The sequence below is a fragment of the Triturus cristatus genome, chromosome 4_1, assembly GCF_964204655.1.
Source record: "Triturus cristatus chromosome 4_1, aTriCri1.1, whole genome shotgun sequence".
Taxonomy (NCBI): domain Eukaryota; kingdom Metazoa; phylum Chordata; class Amphibia; order Caudata; family Salamandridae; genus Triturus; species Triturus cristatus.
The window spans coordinates 1,225,496,103-1,225,513,685 of record NC_140585.1 but is presented as its reverse complement, the minus strand read 5'-3'; the positions used below and the strand labels follow the sequence as shown (position 1 = coordinate 1,225,513,685).

Here is a 17,583-nt window from a genome sequence, read left to right as displayed (position 1 = left end):
GGGCAGCGCAGGCCATATCATAGCACTTTTTTGTGTTAGGAGGGGCAAGACAGTGACCTCAACATGGGGAGCGAAGAGACTCCACGTCTGCTTAACATCCTTTGATTCTGGGTTTTCAGTAACTTTTCAGCCATGCTGAACAGAGGATGTGCTGCTAGACAACATGGCTAAAAGACATTCACATTGACACTGCCAACAGCTTAGGCACTGACAGGATTGGCTTTGACAATGCTTGTTTTTTAAAGGTGCTTCCTGGCGGACTCGTCTAACTGCCTTCTGCCCCGACACACCCTTGCAGATATTCAGACTTATAGGCTATGCTCACTTGGTACTGGTGTCACAATATTTTGCAGGGCTAGTTTTAGTTCCCATCCCAGCCTACATCCCAGACATTCTACCATACAGAAACAACCGACCTTTCCTTTCCACACAAATACTGGGGGTTCAGAGCCTAACCTAGATGCCCTAAAGTAACCTGTGCCTCACTCAAACAGGGAAATCCAGAATCCAGCCACATTGTCGCTCTTAGGCGTAGAACCATACACACACAGCGTCAAACCAGCCTTGGGGTTTGTGTTCTCTGTATCCATCTGTAGCTATATAAATCCATAAAGATGCAGAGAACTCAAAGCCCTAAAGGCATACCATGATTGATCTTTGCAGCCATACCAGCCTTTTTTCAAATAGGCCACTCTGAAACTATGTATATGTGGCATATTCACCCAGTGGCTAAAAAAACAGTTTGTTGCTTTTCAGAAACCACAGCATAGCCCCGGTGGCCAGTCCTCTTGCAGTAGTGAGCGCTCACCACTTGGTAGTGCCAACAACAATGACAGTGGCGTGGAAATGAATTTGAACACCGGTGGCAGTTTTGAGGACTTGTCCACACTGGAGGATATCCCATCTGTGGAGTCGGTGGGCAATGCTGGCATGTCAGCACTCAAGAAGCTAGAGAACCTACGGATCGACAAACTCAAGCAGCTGCGAAAGATGACCCAGCCCACCAAACCTGTAAAGCTACCTAACCTTCCAAGCAATGGTGAGTGATGTGAGCTGGGTTTCACCTCAAACACAGCAGTTTTTTCTTGACAATATCCCACTCTTCGGAGGTGGTCCAACACTACAGTGCGATATTGATCCATTGGTTAAGTTATAAAATATAACAATTGGCTATTCAAATTTATTGGACTGCCAAAATGACTTACAGAAGGTGGGATAAGCTTGTTGTAGGACGCTGTTGCAATTATGAAGCCGGCCTTTTACTAATTTTTAAGTATTCTCTTATTAAGACCTTAAAGAAGGTACTATCTAACTAAAACAAAAAAGGAACAGTGAGGAAGGAATTTTGAACCGAAGGGTCAGTAGAAGAGTGTCTCTCAATTCAAATTTTCATCTATACACATGAACTTTATTTTGACAAGCTGCAACAGGTTTCAGGAACATCTATCTTCCTTAGGGAGCAACATGCCTTATAATAATTATTGAAGAATATACTCAAGACCTACATACCAGATTCGAAGTACTGAGTCATCAAGTAGCCATCCGCATAATCACAATATGTGTACCACTGCAGCATTCATCTGAATATGTCTTATGTGCCCTGTGATCACACAAAAAAACACATAGTACTCAGAGTGAGAAAGGCACACATGCAAGTACTCGAGCTAAAAAGAAAATCCCAGAACGCTGACAAGGCCTACTTGCCACTCACATCCCTTCATCTCATCCTCTGCCCCACTGCAGGAAAAGTGCCATTACAGAAAACTAATAATCAAGATTAGCATCAGAGAACAAGTTACTTACCTTCTGTAATGCTTTATCTGGTAGAGACATGATCTAGCTGCACATTCCTTACCTTTGAATTTTTCAGGCGTCTGACTGGATCCGGAAGATTTTTCTTCAAGCAATACCCCTGCACGCCGGTAGGTGGCATCGGTCGGTTCCGCGTAGCAGCAGCGGCTGCGTCCGTGGCGGAAGTGGCATCCGCTTCACCTATATAGGCGCCATCTCAGCACGCTGACATCATTTACTTTTTCTTGACCTTCCACGCCGGAAGCAGGGAGCCATGATGTGTACTGACATTGGTGTGTTAGAAAACTAGGGATCAGCCCTGACCCTAGAAACCTTCCCGCTGCACAGGGAGGTAGGTGGGTTGGTATGGAATCTGCAGCAAGATAATGTCTCTACCAGATAAGGCGTTCCCGAAGGTAAGTAACTTATTCATCTGTAAGAGACATCTAGCAGCAGATTCCTTACCTTTGACTAGATACCCAAGCAATACCATCCCCAAAGAAGGGACTGTGGACAAGTTCAGACTAGGATATCCTGCAGTACTGAATGGCAAAAATAGCCATCCCTGCTGACTTGACTGTCCCTGCAGCAATGTTTGGTTAACATGTGCAGGGATACCCACATAGCTGCCTGAAAGATGTCTATGACTGGGACTTCACGTGCTAACACAGTGGTAGCAGCCTTAGCTCTGGTGGAATGTTCCCTTAAACCTTCAGGAAGCTGCTTCTCTGCCATAGCGTAACAAATATTGATGCAGAGGATTACCCATTGGGAGATGGTCCTCTTCTGCACCGCCTGAACCTTCTTCGCTCCAACATATCCCATGAAGAGTTGATCGTCCACCCAAAACTCTTTTGTGTGGTCACGGTAGAACGACAGCGCTCTTTTTGGATCCAGATGGTGGAGTCGCTCCTCTTCTTTGGAGGAGAGTTGAACGTGGGCTAGGTGACAGACTGTCCCACATGGAAAAGTGTAACCACTTTCAGAAGGAAAGAGGCCCTAGTGTGAAGCATCAACTTGTCAGGGAATATTGTCAAGAAGGGAGGCTTGGATGATAAAGCCTGCTGTTCACTCACCCTTCTGGCTGATGTAATTGTCCCTAAAAAGGTTGTTTTGATGGTGAGCAGCTGGAGGGGGCAACTATGCAAGAATGCAAGGAGCACACATGAGGAAGGTGAGAACCAATGTAAAGACTCACTGAGACAGGGTGAAACATATGGACAAGGCCTTTCAGGAATCTATGTACAGTGGGTGATTTAAATAAGGAGGGTTGGTCTGGCAGCCTCAGAAAGAAAGGCAAAGCCGAAAGATACTTTTTCAGGGTACCCAAAACACAGCCCTCCTAGGCTAGGGTCAAAAATAAAAAAAACACATCAAAAAGGGAAGAAGACAGGGGGCAATAGACGTTTCTGCACATTATGTAACAATTTGTTCCACCGGCAGGGGTATACCGTCTTGCTGGAGGGTTGCCTGGCTACCAAGGTAAAATTGCTGATTTCAGGAGGAAGGTCAAAAGCGGTCAACTGTCCCCTCTTAATCTCCACACAGAACCCTGCCCTGCCGCTGCGACAGAAGAACCTCCCAAAGGGGTACCCTGATTGGAGGATTGATGCTCGTCTACAGAAGCTCAGGATACCAGACTCTCCGTGCCCAATCTGGAGCCACACGGATGACTTGACCCCAGTCATTCCTGATCTTCTTGAGAACTCTGGGCCAGAGGTGTATGGGTGGAAAGATGTACAGGAGGCCTGAGCTCCACTCGAGACAAAAAGAGCCTCCTAGCGAGAGCCAGCATTGAAACTCCAGCACTCAAAGCTTTTGACAATACACATTCTTGGTGGAGGCGAACAGATGTAACTAAGGCTCTCCCGACTGTTGAAACAAACCTTGCACCACCTCCAGTTGGAGACAACACTTGTGATCCACTAGGCATTGACGGCTGAGTTTGTTTGCCCTCGTGTTCAGGGAACCTGCCAGGTGTTCAACCACCTGGAAAATGCGCTGTTGTTCCAGCCATGTCCAGAGACGCACACAAAGGGTCCACAACCACACTCTGCCCTGTTTGTTGCAGTACCACAGGACAGTAGTGTAGTCCATGACCACTTGAACTAGACTTCCCTTGAAGCAGCATAGAAAGGCTTTCAATGCCAAATGGATCATTTGGAGCTCCAGCAAGTTGATGAGGAGTTGATGTGGAGTCCGGATTCCCAGATGGCCCCCCATCGCAAGAGTGACGCATTTGTCACTACTGTCAGATCTGGTTGTGGCAGGGAGAGGGGTCTGCCTCTGACCCAATTGCAGCTTGTTATCCACCACTGCAGTCCTCGTGCAGTTTTGTCTAAGTTCTGGCCCATGTCAGAGAGATTTCCCTGATGCTGTACCCACTGGAACTTCAGGTCCCACTGTAGAGCCTGCATATGCTATCTGGCATGTGTGACTAGCAGCATGCAGGAGGCCATGAGGCCTAACAGCCTCAGAGTCATTCTCACCAAAATCCAGGATAGAGGCGGAAACATCGGTATCATAGCCATAATGTCTTGTACCCCCTGCTCGGGAGGATAGGCCCTAAACTGCACTGTGTCCAGAACAGCTTCTATGAAACGGAGCGACTGAGAGGGAGTCAGGTGTGACTTGGCATGTTAATAGTGAACCCCAGCAAATGCAGAAGGTGCGCAATAGTCTGGTAGTGGGCGACTATAGCCTGGGGCCAGCCCACCTTTAGCAGTCAGTCGTTGAGATAAGAAAACTGGCACCCCTGATCTGCGCAGATGAGCTGAGACCACCACCATCACCTTGGTGATCACCTGAGGGGCGCTGGTAAGCCAAAGGGGGGGCACTGTGAATTGCAAGTGCTCATGGCCTACCATAAACCACAAGTAGAGTTGAGGAGCAGGAAGGACTGGGATATGAAAATAGGTGTCCTGCAAGTCCAACGCCACAACCAGTCTCCTGGGTCCAGGGTAGATATGACCTGAGCCAATGTGAGCATCCTGAATTTCTCCTTTTGGAGTAAGCAGTTGAGGGCTCGAAGGTCTACGATAAGACAAAGGCCTTTGTCCTTTTTCAGGACTAGAAAGTAGCTGGAGTAGCAACCACAACCTACTTCGGGTGCCGGAACCCTCTTTATGGCTCCCTTGGCCAAGAGAGTCATGACCTCCTCCCAACAAATTTAAATGATCCTCCATCAGCCGGTCATAGGAAGGAAGTATGGAGGAAAGTGTGGTCTCAAAAGGGAGGTAGTAGCCTCTTCGGATGATCTGGAGGACCCACCTGTCCGATGTGATATTGTGCCAGTGGTGGAGGTGATGGTTGATCCTGCCACCAACTGGACGTGAATTATCTGGAAGGGCAAGACCAGGAGGGTTTGAAGGATGAGGCTGCCAGGGTGGTGCTGGTTTGACTCACCTTCTGGCTGCATTGTGGTTGGAACGAACCGCATCCTTGTCTGCGCAGAGGTTGTGGAACTTTCTCATCTCGGTGGCTGAGATAGGGTTGGTGTGGTTGAAAGCCACGAAAGACACGGTAGGCAGACGGGGGCTAAGGACCTGACCATAGCCCGTGAGTCCTTAAACCGCTCCAGAGCCGTGTTTGCCTTGTTTCCAAAGAGACAGGTGCCATCAGAGGGCATATTCATGAGCAAGGCCTAGACAACCCCTGAAAAGCCAGATGTTCTCAGCCAGACATGGTGTCTAACAGCCACCACCGTTGAAATCGCTCTGCCCGGGGAGTTGGTTGTGTCTAAGTCACATTGATTGTCAAACTCTGCTGCATCTCTCCAGTTTACCTCTGCTTGGGAGAAGATGGTTCGGGCCTCCTCTGGGACCTGTGGCAGCACTTGCGCAACCGTTTCCCATAGAGAGTGGGCACAATGGCCCAATAAGCATGCAGTGTTCACTGACCTCAATGCAAGGCTGATAGAAGAAAACATTTTCTTGCCCCGATTGTCCAGCCTCTTGGATTCCCAGTCTGGGGGAGAGGCAGGGAATGCGCAAAGGGAAGTGGAGGCTTGGACCACCAAGCTCTCTGGGGTGGGGTGTGTAGTGAGGAAGTTTGGGTCACCAAGGGCAGGCGATTGTCCTGTTCACAGGAGCTCCTGTGCTGGGCTATGACCATATTCTCAGGAGGATGTCCGTGAGGGCTACGTTGAATGGGAGCAAGGGTCCCGAAGAGGTAGCTCCCGGCTGTAGTACCTCTGTCAAGATGTTAGTCTTGACCACCACTGTGGGTAGCTGAATGCCAATAACCTCACCTGCCTTGCGCTCCACCTTTGCATAAGATGCACCATACTGCATAGCCATGGTAGGAGTAGAAAGCATGCCAATGTCAGGGGAGGTATCCAGACCACTGGCCTCACCCAATTCCTCATACCAGTCCATGTCTTTATCATACTGCTGGTATTCTAAAAGGTCCACTGACCCCTCCCATTCTTCTCCCAAACCTGACCTGTCCAAATAAGGCTCAGGGGACAACATAGGACCAATGGGTCCTGTCGGCACCAAAATTGGCATTGGTTGACACGGTGCTGGCTCCGTCTCGTCTGGGATCAGAATAGGGCTAGGGTCTCTGGTGGGCGTCGATGGGGCAGGGAGCATGAGCATCAGGACTGGCGTCAGGCAAGGTCACAGTGGCACAATCGGCATCAGTCCGGATCCAGAGGGGGTCATCAGCGCGGAATCGGATGGACTCCCCACTGACACAGCGGGCCTAAAGACGTGCCGGATTGGTCAGGCAGCTCAAAACTTAGGCACATGTCCTCATAAAATTCTTTAATTTGAGTGGGTCGCTCTGTCTCCTGGAAACACAAGGAGGCATGGAGCCGACCCAGGTGCAGGTTCTGGAGAACAAGGCCTTGAATGCTAAAGTTCCTCCATCATGTCGGCCGACAGTTGGGGAGAAGTCAAAGCATGCTTCAACTTGTTGTGCTTTGACATCATCTGCCGGGCCACAAGCAGCTTTAGGGACTGCTCCCTCAAAGCCCTCAGAGCCATACCCCGGTAGTCAGAGCATGACTTGAAGTCATGGTCTCGCTCCAGAAACCATAGGCAAACCAAACGTGGTTCCGTGACCGACATGGCGCGGTGACAGGCGCTACACGGTTTGAACCCTAAAGTCTTTCTAGAAGACATGACTTTATACACACCGAAAAAGAGGTCCACAAAAAGTCCAAAAATCCTAACAAAAAGTGACAGATGGTAGCTCTCATCAGGGATCAGAGCTTGACTGGCGCGGAAAGAAAAGAACTGATGTCACTTCTGGTGCGGATGACGCCGACGAGGCCACATAGAACTGACTGACGCCACCTGCCCTCGTACAGAGGTAGTGCTCAAAGAAAAATCTCCCAGATCAAGGCTGACGCCTGGGAAATTTAAAGGTAAAGAATCTGTAGCTAGATGTCACTATCAGATATTTTGTTTTGTTTCCTAAATAAATGAAGGAGTCATGCATGGGCAAATAGCTGATACCAGAAGTGTTATGGTGTTTTATTAGGGGATAGGCAGCTTGATGGAGTTTCCTATGAATACAAAATATCAGTTATGGAAAACGTTTTTAGAAATGAAAGTATCTACACGTTCATATTCTTGTAATGCTCAGCTGCAGTGGGCTTGTTTTTCAGCTTGCGCTGCTTTCCTGTTTTTATAGTGTGACCTCCATATTCCTGAGAAATGGTACATGCAACATTCAGATTTTCCAAAAGGCTGACTTCCTCCATATGGAACACTCTCCAAAGAAATGTGTGATTAAGTCTCCTTTTAGGCACTGTTCTCTCTGTAAATGTATGCATTATGCCATGTGGGCAAAATAAAATGAATTTCCAGACTGTCTATGTACACTCGAGTCTACATCAATTTCTAAATCCCTTCTCAAACTTTTCTAGATTCCACCTTATTCAGTCTACAGATTTTCATTAAATCAGCCATTAGATCGCCACTAAATCAGCATCAGCTTGCCCACTAAATTATCCCTTAAACCTAAGCATATTCAGCCTGGATTACTGCTAACCAATCCCTAGATCTCACTAAATCAGCTTCTACAATTTTAAAGGACTCAGTTCTCATTTAAATCAGTCTTTATGTCTCGTTTAAATCAGTCCCAGACTGGAACTAACGTAATCTATGTATCCAACCTCAACTCATCATACTCAAAATCAAGAATAATTCATTTATTTTTCTGAAAAGTGATACCGACTGGAGGTACAGCCAATAAACTCTTGTTACCATATTTAATGATGGTCCACATCTTTCAAACCAGATATCAGTCCTAGCCCCAGGTTTCTTCCTAAAAAAATAAATGTTCTTGTTCAAATCCCTACTTTCTTGTTTCTTAGCTAATTTAATTATAAAAATGTTGTGCATGTGCAGAAAAATGAATACCAACGGAAATGCTAAATGAAAGTCCACATTTTATATTGAGACAGTTGTGAATAGTACAGTTACTTACTGGTATACTAAAACGTTTTGCAATTGTTTTTTCAGGTTCACAGGGAGAAGCCTGTGGGCTGCCATTGATGGCTCCCAATCGCCGATTGATGGAGCTATCTGCAAATGACCTGAACTCCATGAACTCGCATAACGAGAGGCGCAATAGCACTACCAGCACCATGAGTTCAGCCTACACCGTAAGCAGAAGGTCCTCAATGGTGTCCCCTTACCTCTCCAACCAGCAGTCTGGTGAATGTTTAGGTCCTCCCAATGGCATGACTTTGGGGGACCCATATGACTCTGGTTCCACAGATGTGTCACGCAGGTCCAGCGAGGCCAGTCATTGTGGTGACCTCCCAGGATTATCCAACTTCACACCAGCGCAGCAGTACAGACTGAAGGCCAAGTATGCAGCGGCAACAGGTGGTCCCCCGCCTACTCCACTGCCCAACATGGATCGAATGCCAACTAATACAAGAATGGGCTATGGAGGAGACTACCATGGTGCACCCATGCCTTCATTTCCAATGGGTGCTCCTCATCGAAGGCACAGTGCCAACGAGTATCACAGCTTTGGTACAGGAATTATTCATCCGCATCTGGCACCAGGAGGCAGTGTTAGGCGCGCCAGTGACCCTGCAAGAAGTGGCATGGACCAGCAGGCTGTCCCAAAAGTACAGAGATTCAAAAGCATGACCAACATGAACTCAGTAGTGATGAACAGGCAGTTGACAGCCCTCCAGCAGCAGTTTAGTGGATCTGATGCTAGTCTCCAGCGCCACATCTTCTCTCCACGACCTCCTAGCATCACAGAGAATGTCTTCATGGAATCAGTGGGTATGGATGGACTTAATCACGCAAACGAACCAAATTTAGGGGTCCATAATCAGATGGAGCCTTACACAACGTATACGGACCCAGAATCCTCTGTGCCTAACAACAATGAGCATATCAATTTTAACTGCCAGTCTCAAGCCATGAACATGCAGAATTCACAGGTGTACAGTGCATCTCCCAGAGTCATGAGCAATGTAATGCTAAACCCAGAGAACCATTCGGGGTTGGATAATGGTCTGGTACCATCAGATTACAATCTAAATCAGTGCCAGATGAACCACCGAGCTCAGCACTTTCAAAATACATCAAATGTACAAAGCAACGCTAACGGGCCTATTCAGTGGAATGAAATCAGCTCAGGTAACATGGACATGGTGGCCGACCCAAACCAGACAATGATGCACCCCATTGTCATGTCAGGAAGTCAGTGTCAAGGACAGTACCCAACCACTAGGCCACCCCCGCACGCTAAGGCACCCAGTCTGCCACATAGTGGTACAAGCCAGCAAGGTATGTTTCCACATGGCCAGAGGTTCAACCATTTAGGGCAGGTGCATATCAAACCAGAGCAGCAATTTCATCAATCAGTGCCAGCCATGACCTCATGCCAGAATGCAAAACCGTCAATGGATCAGCAGCTGCACCAGCATGAGCTTGCCCAGTCTAATGTGATGGCTATTGTGCCCGGTGACATGAGTTGTGACTACCAGGCAACAGCCGAAAACCAGCAAAGTGCCTCTCTTAATCTGGGGTTGAGCCCTGATATGCTAAATCACCAAGGAAGAAGACCTCAAACCCCCATGATGCAAGTCAAGGAAATGATGGTCAGAAACTACGTGCAGTCTCAGCAAGCACTGATGTGGGAAGAGCAGCACAAAAACGATAACCTGATGAGCTTAAACGGAGAAAGTGTTGACACTGGCCAAGTTCATGTCCTGCATGGCTCACAAACCCAACCGTACATGAGTCCAAAGTTTATGAATTACCAAGACAAGTCACCACAGTGTAATCTGATGAGCCCCATTTCACAGGACAATCTGTCTGTTCATAGCAAACCCTTGATGAGCCCAGGAACACAGTGTTTCCGTCAAGGGGTAATTCCGCGTCCCCCTGGTGGCCCAAAGCCAATGAGCAGGCAGAACAGTATGGGCAGCTCATCCCAGCTAAGCCCAACCTATCCACCGTCAGAGAACAGTCCAAGGAGACTACTTCGGCTCCCACCAGTTCAAGCTCAACCAGAGACACCGGATAATTCTTCCATGATGTACTGCTCTGGGCAGATTCCCATGCATCCCAGCAAAGTGGGTATCAACAAGTTGGCAGGTCCCCAATCCCATGAACATGTGAGCTGTGAAAGTGAACGTCCAGGCCAGTACAATCCAGGAATGGACCAACTTAGGTCGAGCTCTACACTTTACCCTCAAGGTCAAGTTGCCAATTCTTTGGATAGTTTGGATTTGGAAAACACCCAAATAGATTTTGCAGCTATTATTGATGATGCAGACTCTGCTTCATTGATGCCTGGGTGTTTGAGTCCAAGTGCCCTTCATGGTTCATCCCAGACATCTTCCCGCCTTACCACACCTCGGAACTCTGCCGTAATGATGCAGTCTGGAACGCCGAATATGGCCATTGGAGATATGAGCTCCATGTTGACATCATTGGCTGGAGAAAACAAATTCCTCAATACAATCTCTTGAGAGTGGGATGCACAGTGATACACTCTGAGGACAATAAGATGGATCTGTGTGTATTCCGATGGAGGAATCTGAAATGCAGTAACTCCTTCGCCCAAAGCCATGGATATCATGGCCATTCCTGTGAATGCTGATTCTTTCGATGGAATGCTCTAGAACACCATGGTGCACCCCTAATGAATATCAGATAAAGGGGAAATCATGGCAAAGGACCCCTGGTCCAGGAACTAGTGCTTCCCTAACCAGTGAGGGAAACGAAGCAATACTTGATAGAATAAAAAAATGAATAACGGAAAGTTCAACATTTTCAAGTGAACTTTAACCCAGTTTTAGCTTTGTTGAGTGAATGTCTTTCTAGCTAAAGTGACCTTCTACTGTCTCTGTAAGCCACAAAATCAAAAAGCCATACAAAAGAAGCATTTTGTGCCTACCTCACGGTACATATTAAACGTTAGGGTGCAGCCTCTGTGCACATGATGCCGAGCCCCAAGAAACATTTGCAGGCAAATGAGAGAGTTCTGTTGACAGTGAATTTATTTTTTGCTGGTTGCAGCAGAGTGTTCAAGTTGAGCTGTAGGCGGACAGTAAAAGGTTGGCAGGACTCCTCCTATGCTTGCTGCTCCTGAAAGCCCTGGCAGATCCTAACTCTCTAAGTTTCAAGTTATTGGCAAACTTGTGTTTAAGACATAATTGGTGGGAAGGGAGTTGCACTGCCGCTGGTCGGCAGTTTCACAAGAATGGATCACAGAAAACTAGGAAATGATGTACCATACCCGTTATCCTTTAAAAGGGACCGATAATTACCTTTAAAAGGGTCTGCTGAAAAGATACGATAATGGCTTTATGAGTCTCTGCCACTCATGGACAGGCCGTTTGTGCTGAGTAAGTCAGAGTGTGTGTGTCGCGTAAGCAGGAGGGCCGGGGAGAAGCAAGATAGCAATAACTTGACGAGGAAACACCAACAATTCCCCATTATCACAAGGGCTTTCCAAAGGCAGGGGGATCCAGCACAGGTAGAGGATGGCTGACCCTACGCTAGATTCTCCAAACCTCTACATAGGAAGCAGTAACATACAATAACCATTGAGGGAAATTGTTTTCATAGTCATTGGATATCATAAAAATCTTGTTTGGAGCTTGCGTTCGGTACCCTTGTTCTAGCCAGTGCTGGAGGAAACCGGAAAACATTCTCGGCATTTGTAGTATTTATGAAACCTAACAACAGTTCTGTCTCACACTCCAGAAACACACCAATATTTATCCAAGAATAGCAATATCCTGTACTGTGACAGTAGTTATCCATAACTAGAAAATTGTCCACAGAACAATTCAAACTACTTGGTGAGAACCAACTGCCCCAAAAAATAAAAAGACAGTGCCATTTCATGAATCCTTTCACACATCAAACTCAACAATATGAGAGTAGTCGTGATGACGAAAATAGTCATGCAATCTGGAAATACTCTGAATATTATGCACTATTTCTTCCGGCAAAGTATTGCCATGATTCTAATACACCGGTGAACATGTTACCATGATGACTCTATTCATACCCATCGAATGGTCTGTGTGATTATAGTGCTCACAGTACCCGGAAACAATAACCACAAAAACTCATAAAACCCAGTAAAACTTTTACATGAACAGATTATTCAGAATCCAGCAAAAAGGCAATATAATTAGATACCTCACACAAAGCAAAAAAAACTATATTACTATAGAACTTATATGCTACAAAAAAATGTATTCTTACAAAACTCAAAGAACTGAGCCGAACTTCTATTTCATTCATTGACCAATATAGCACAAAAAACTATATGTACTTAGAACCCAGCAACTGGTCAGCATGCGCAGAGAGCACATGGAATCGAACAAAACTGATCAGAAAACTCGTACAACCCAATCAACATTTCTATCAATATAGAATTTATGGTACCCAAGCATCTTCTTTTCAGGATCACAGAGTTGGTAAAACTAAACAAATCAGCCTGATTACAAACCTAATCAACCCCTAGAAAATTCTCTATAATTAGAGAAGTTGTCGAAGTCAATTAAACGTGTATGGTGATGGTACTTGCAGAAACCAACAATACCTGAACATGGTAGCAGATTTCATATAACACGACACTTCTATTAGGTTAGGGATCTTGTGGAACACACACAATTCGATATTAGAGATCTCTTATAAACCTGTACAAATTCCGCTGGTTTAAAGGCCTCACAAAACCCCACAAAACATCTTCATGTTTACAGAATTCAGGGTGACCGCAATCATTTTCGTTAAAGAACTTGTGAAACTCGGCACATTTTTCCAAAATGACAGTATATGTGAAACCTGGGAATTGTTTGGGAAGTGTTCAAGTTTGCTTACCAGAATCTGATGCTTGGTAGTACCCATTCAACTATAAGCTAATGTTTGGTAGTTCAGGTGAACCCACATAATACTGTGTACACGTACCACCACTAGGACAGCAGTATCGCCATGGCAATGTTATGTGTTTAATATGTTACAGTCTGACATTACTTCTTGCTCACTAGAGCCTTCACTTATACCTCATATGACACCAGCAGAGAGCTAATGGGCGCCCAAGCCCCCACGAGAGTACGTCACAGGTATTTTCCCTCCTCCAATAAGGAGGTTTATTTCATTTCCTCCCCACGATGCTCCACTGCCAATGAGGCTCTGTTTACATCACATTTCCAGAATCTCACCGCTTCCCTCATGCACGCAAACACTTCTCATTGATGTGTGGGTAGGGCGGCTCCAATCCTTGGAAATACACATTCGAACTAACTTGAAAAAACCAAAGATATTGTTTGTTTTATTTCTAAAGAAATAATGGTACGTTTTTTGTATTCGTTTAAAACAAACAAATGCTGTTTTTTTTAAAGGACTGATGTTTTGCATATACAAGAGTTTTTAAAGAAATAAAGCTTTTTAACTAGCTGCATGCCGGTCACCTGTGCCTACAATTTTGTATGCTGTTTTTGTACATATATAAAGTATGTGTATTTTTTATATGTAAATCTCTTTGTTTTGCTAGCAAAATTTCATAATAATAAAATAAAAAGACAATAAGGAAATAGCCAAGCTGTGGACCCTTTCATTGCGATAAGTCACACATGTTGCAGAGAGTAGGTAAATCAATGTACACTGGCACATATACCTGCTGCTTTAATGATATGATGAGCACCCTCCAAGGTGTTATGTAAGCCACTTCGAAGAAGGACACGGCGTGATGTACACGAAAAGCCTTTATTCAAAGCGGTATGTGTAGTATAAAGAGCAATGCAGGAACCAGTCCTCTCAACAGCACAAACCGTTCACGCCAACCTGTTCTCCTACGTCATCACACTCCTCACATTCCCACCTACACGATTGCCGACTGGCGTAAAAGGTCCGCCGCGATAGCCTCCGCCATTACAATATGGCGGGGGTAAATCGGGTTGCAATGGCGGGCGGATCACCCGCCATCCTAATCAACCCCCTAATAGTTAGTGAATCAAGGTCCTATGCACACTTTATAAGTTGTTCATGAAAGTTCATAGAGTCATTAGAGCAACAAGATCAAGTGGATATGTTCTTTGTCTTTTATTTCAAAAGAAACCAGCCAACACGCATTTCGTCACACTGAGAAGTATCCCGCGACTTCTTCAGGGCTGTACTTCATGCTCTAATGACTCTATGAACTATCATGAACAACTTATAAAGTGTGCGGGAGCACTGGCTTTGTAAAAACAATACTTAGGGGGCCATTATGATGCCATTATGATGTCGGGTGGATCGCCACCGCCTGACCGGTGGTGGCATCTGCCCGACATCTGTCCCCACCCGCCCTTCAATTACCCCCGCCAATGACGGGGGGACAGCGGCAGACGGAAAGACCGTCCACCACTTTACCGCAGGCAGGCAATCGTTACGATTGCCTGCCGTGCGGTGTTGGCCCATAACATGGTGGCGGTGCATATTATGATGTGGGCGGATTAGGGCCTTTCCATGGCGGCGATGCCGCCATGGAAAGGCATGCAGTCTTTTGCATTGGGGGCCCGTTGCGGGCCACCCAGGGTGTGGGAGGGGTTGGGGGTGCACTTGGGGGGTACCCATGGTACCCCCTTACATTGGCATGCACAAGGTGGCAGGCACAGCGCTGTGCCTGTCACGTTGTGCATGTCAATGCATGACATGCCACTTTTACATTGCGGCGGGTGTTGCTTACAGCACCGCCCGCCGCAATGCAAAAGATGCGGGATGCGACTGCCAGGGTGGCGGTCGCATCCTGATTGCCCCCGCGGGACCGCCGCACCTCTGGCTGTCGATCCCGTTTTCCGTGACGGTGCCGCCCGCCATCGTAATGGGCCCTATGTGTGGTGTAGGAGTGTGAGTGGGAGGGTCAGAAGTGAGAGAAAAGTGGTGTAAGGTTAAAAAATACCTGGCTCGGCAGGAAAAAAAAACTTTAATGTTCCTATGAGCAGGTATTATTAAAAGTGGGGAATCAGACGGGGGTACTATGCTTCAATAGGCAGTACTTCCTGTGTCGACATGTTTCGAAGCCCTCCCCTGGCTTCTCATCAGGACCAATAAAGATCTCTACTACATTCAAATTTTTTTTCAAGAGAAATTGGAAAAATATATTTATGTTAGATCAATACTATGTGGTGCACATAATAATCTACATGCACAGTATACTATACCCCAGTAGGAATAAAGCAGGTAAGGGTTTCAAATTAGCCCATATAATGCCCCATGAGCCTTTGGAACGGGAGGGAAGGAGCACCTATAGTCAGACAGTCATCAAGGTCACTACCTTGCCTGGATATTACCTCACCGCGGCTCCGTGGAACATGAACCTAGAATTGTCTCAGGATTGACAGCTACATACACTTTACCACACATTCTCATCTTCTTGAATCCTAGGCCTGCCCAAAAGTAAGCAACCTTCTTGATCTAGTGACCTGTGTACCCTCCTGGTCTCACTTCTGTATTTAGTACAGTTCTGTTAGGTCCCAAAGTTTTAAACAAATCCTTGCCCATTATGCTGTACCAAGCATACAAAACAACCATTACATTCACAAACCTATTGTCAGTAATTTATTCACACCTAGGTAATCCTTTCTCCACACGCTTCATACCCTAAACACAATATCACTCCATCCTTACTAAAACACTTTTATCTTCAGCTGTAGCACATGTAATTAGTTTGCTAATGTTCTTGGTCACACACAACTAAATTGGCCTCTCTTACAATTATTGCAACTCTTGTTAGTGGATGAACAACTTCTAGCATTTGCCCAATGGCTATTGCTCCCACATCTATACCTAAGGGCCCAATTTTGAGTTTGGTAAAGAAGGCACTCTGTCGCAATGGTGCCGGAGTACCCTTTCAGCCAAACTTTCGGTCATTCTGCTCGATTTTGAGTTGGATGGACAGTAAGGGCCACTGACAAATTAAAATTTACTCTATCAGTGTAAACCTTTCTCCAGCGGCCAATCAGATTGTGGACCATTGGTGGAAGCACATAACACTGTCAGCCCTTTCGGGTGGTCGGCATTATATATTTGTTCCTGTCCATCACATCACCACCATATCGTAGTAGGTACATCGAGACTACTTTTACATAGTGGAATATTATATATATATATATATATTATCTACTGGCGGTCGCCAGTAGATAGTTATAGTTAGGACCGTGTTTCCATAGGAAATCCGCAACATTCTATTTGGAATAACTTTGGCGCCGGTTGACGAATCCTCGCGAAATTTTCAAAATAGATGGGGCGCTCCGCTCCGCTCCTACCCTGAAAGTCTCGGGGGGATTCGTCAAGCGGGGGCTGAGAAAAAAGGGGGGTCCCAAAACGCGTTTTCCCTATGCAATTTTCCATAGGGACCTTTAGTCCAAGGTACAGCCCGAACGGCTGAACAGAATTACTTGAAATTTGGCATGGCAGAGAGGTAGTCCTCAGGTCAGGGAAGGGCCTTTTGCAGGTCTGGTGTCAATCTGTTCAGTCGTTCCTGAGAAAATCAAAAGTAAAATCATATATATATGTGGGCGGAGCCTAACCACACATCTCATCCTGAGATCTGATTGGCTGTCAGCACTTCATCCAAGAAGTGTTGGCAGCCATCTTGGGACCAATATACATGATAGCACCTCATTAAAAAGCATTGCAGTTGATAGAAGGTTTTAAGACTTTAGTTACATTATAAATCATTTGTTGATGGTACCATACTCATTTTAGGAATTGTGGTATGTTCTAAGGTGATTTCACCATGTGAAAAAGCCTTCTGCTGGGATATCATGATTGAGAGAAAAATATTTTCTCATGCTTTTCCCACAGAGGTTTGGAAGGTGATCTATAAGCTAAACTGAGAGCTTATTTTCTGTAAATTCACATTATCTTTCTCAGTCATGTGAGAATGAAGTCTGACATTCTCAGTAAAACATGTACATCCAACAATGGCAGAGACTGTCAGTTGATTCCTTTGTGTTCTACTGCAGCTTCCCAGAGTGTTCCAAAGAACAACTAGAGCGCTAACAGTCCTACTTATGATAAACATATGGCACACCTGAAGCCATCTTGCTTGGATGAAAGTGGTAACTCTTAAAACATTTAATTTAAAAAGGAACAAAATGAGGGGGTTCATTTTTCCATAAAAAGTATGATTAGTGCTGCAGAAAGAAAAATTAGGGCACATTTTGAGTGACTTCTCAAATCCTCTTCTATTTCATTAAAAAATTCTGACATGCAGACTGAAACATGCACTTTCAATACCAGCAGCAGTTTTCCCTGGTGAGCAGTAGCTTTACTACAGTGATCTAATGAGCAAAAAGAGTGCTAA

General features: G+C 45.8%; 1 protein-coding gene across 1 annotated transcript in view; it reads left to right on the top strand.

Moving 5' to 3' along the window:
- Window positions 1-13,822, top strand: part of GLI1 (GLI family zinc finger 1) — a 335,487-nt gene extending 321,665 nt beyond the window's left edge. The window contains exons 11-12 of the mRNA XM_085654620.1: window positions 757-1,039; window positions 8,265-13,822. Coding sequence (XP_085510746.1) covers window positions 757-1,039; window positions 8,265-10,747 — 2,766 coding nt within the window. The 3' untranslated portion in view covers window positions 10,748-13,822. The remainder of the gene's footprint in view (window positions 1-756; window positions 1,040-8,264) is intronic.
- The last annotated feature ends 3,761 nt before the right edge of the window (window positions 13,823-17,583 follow it).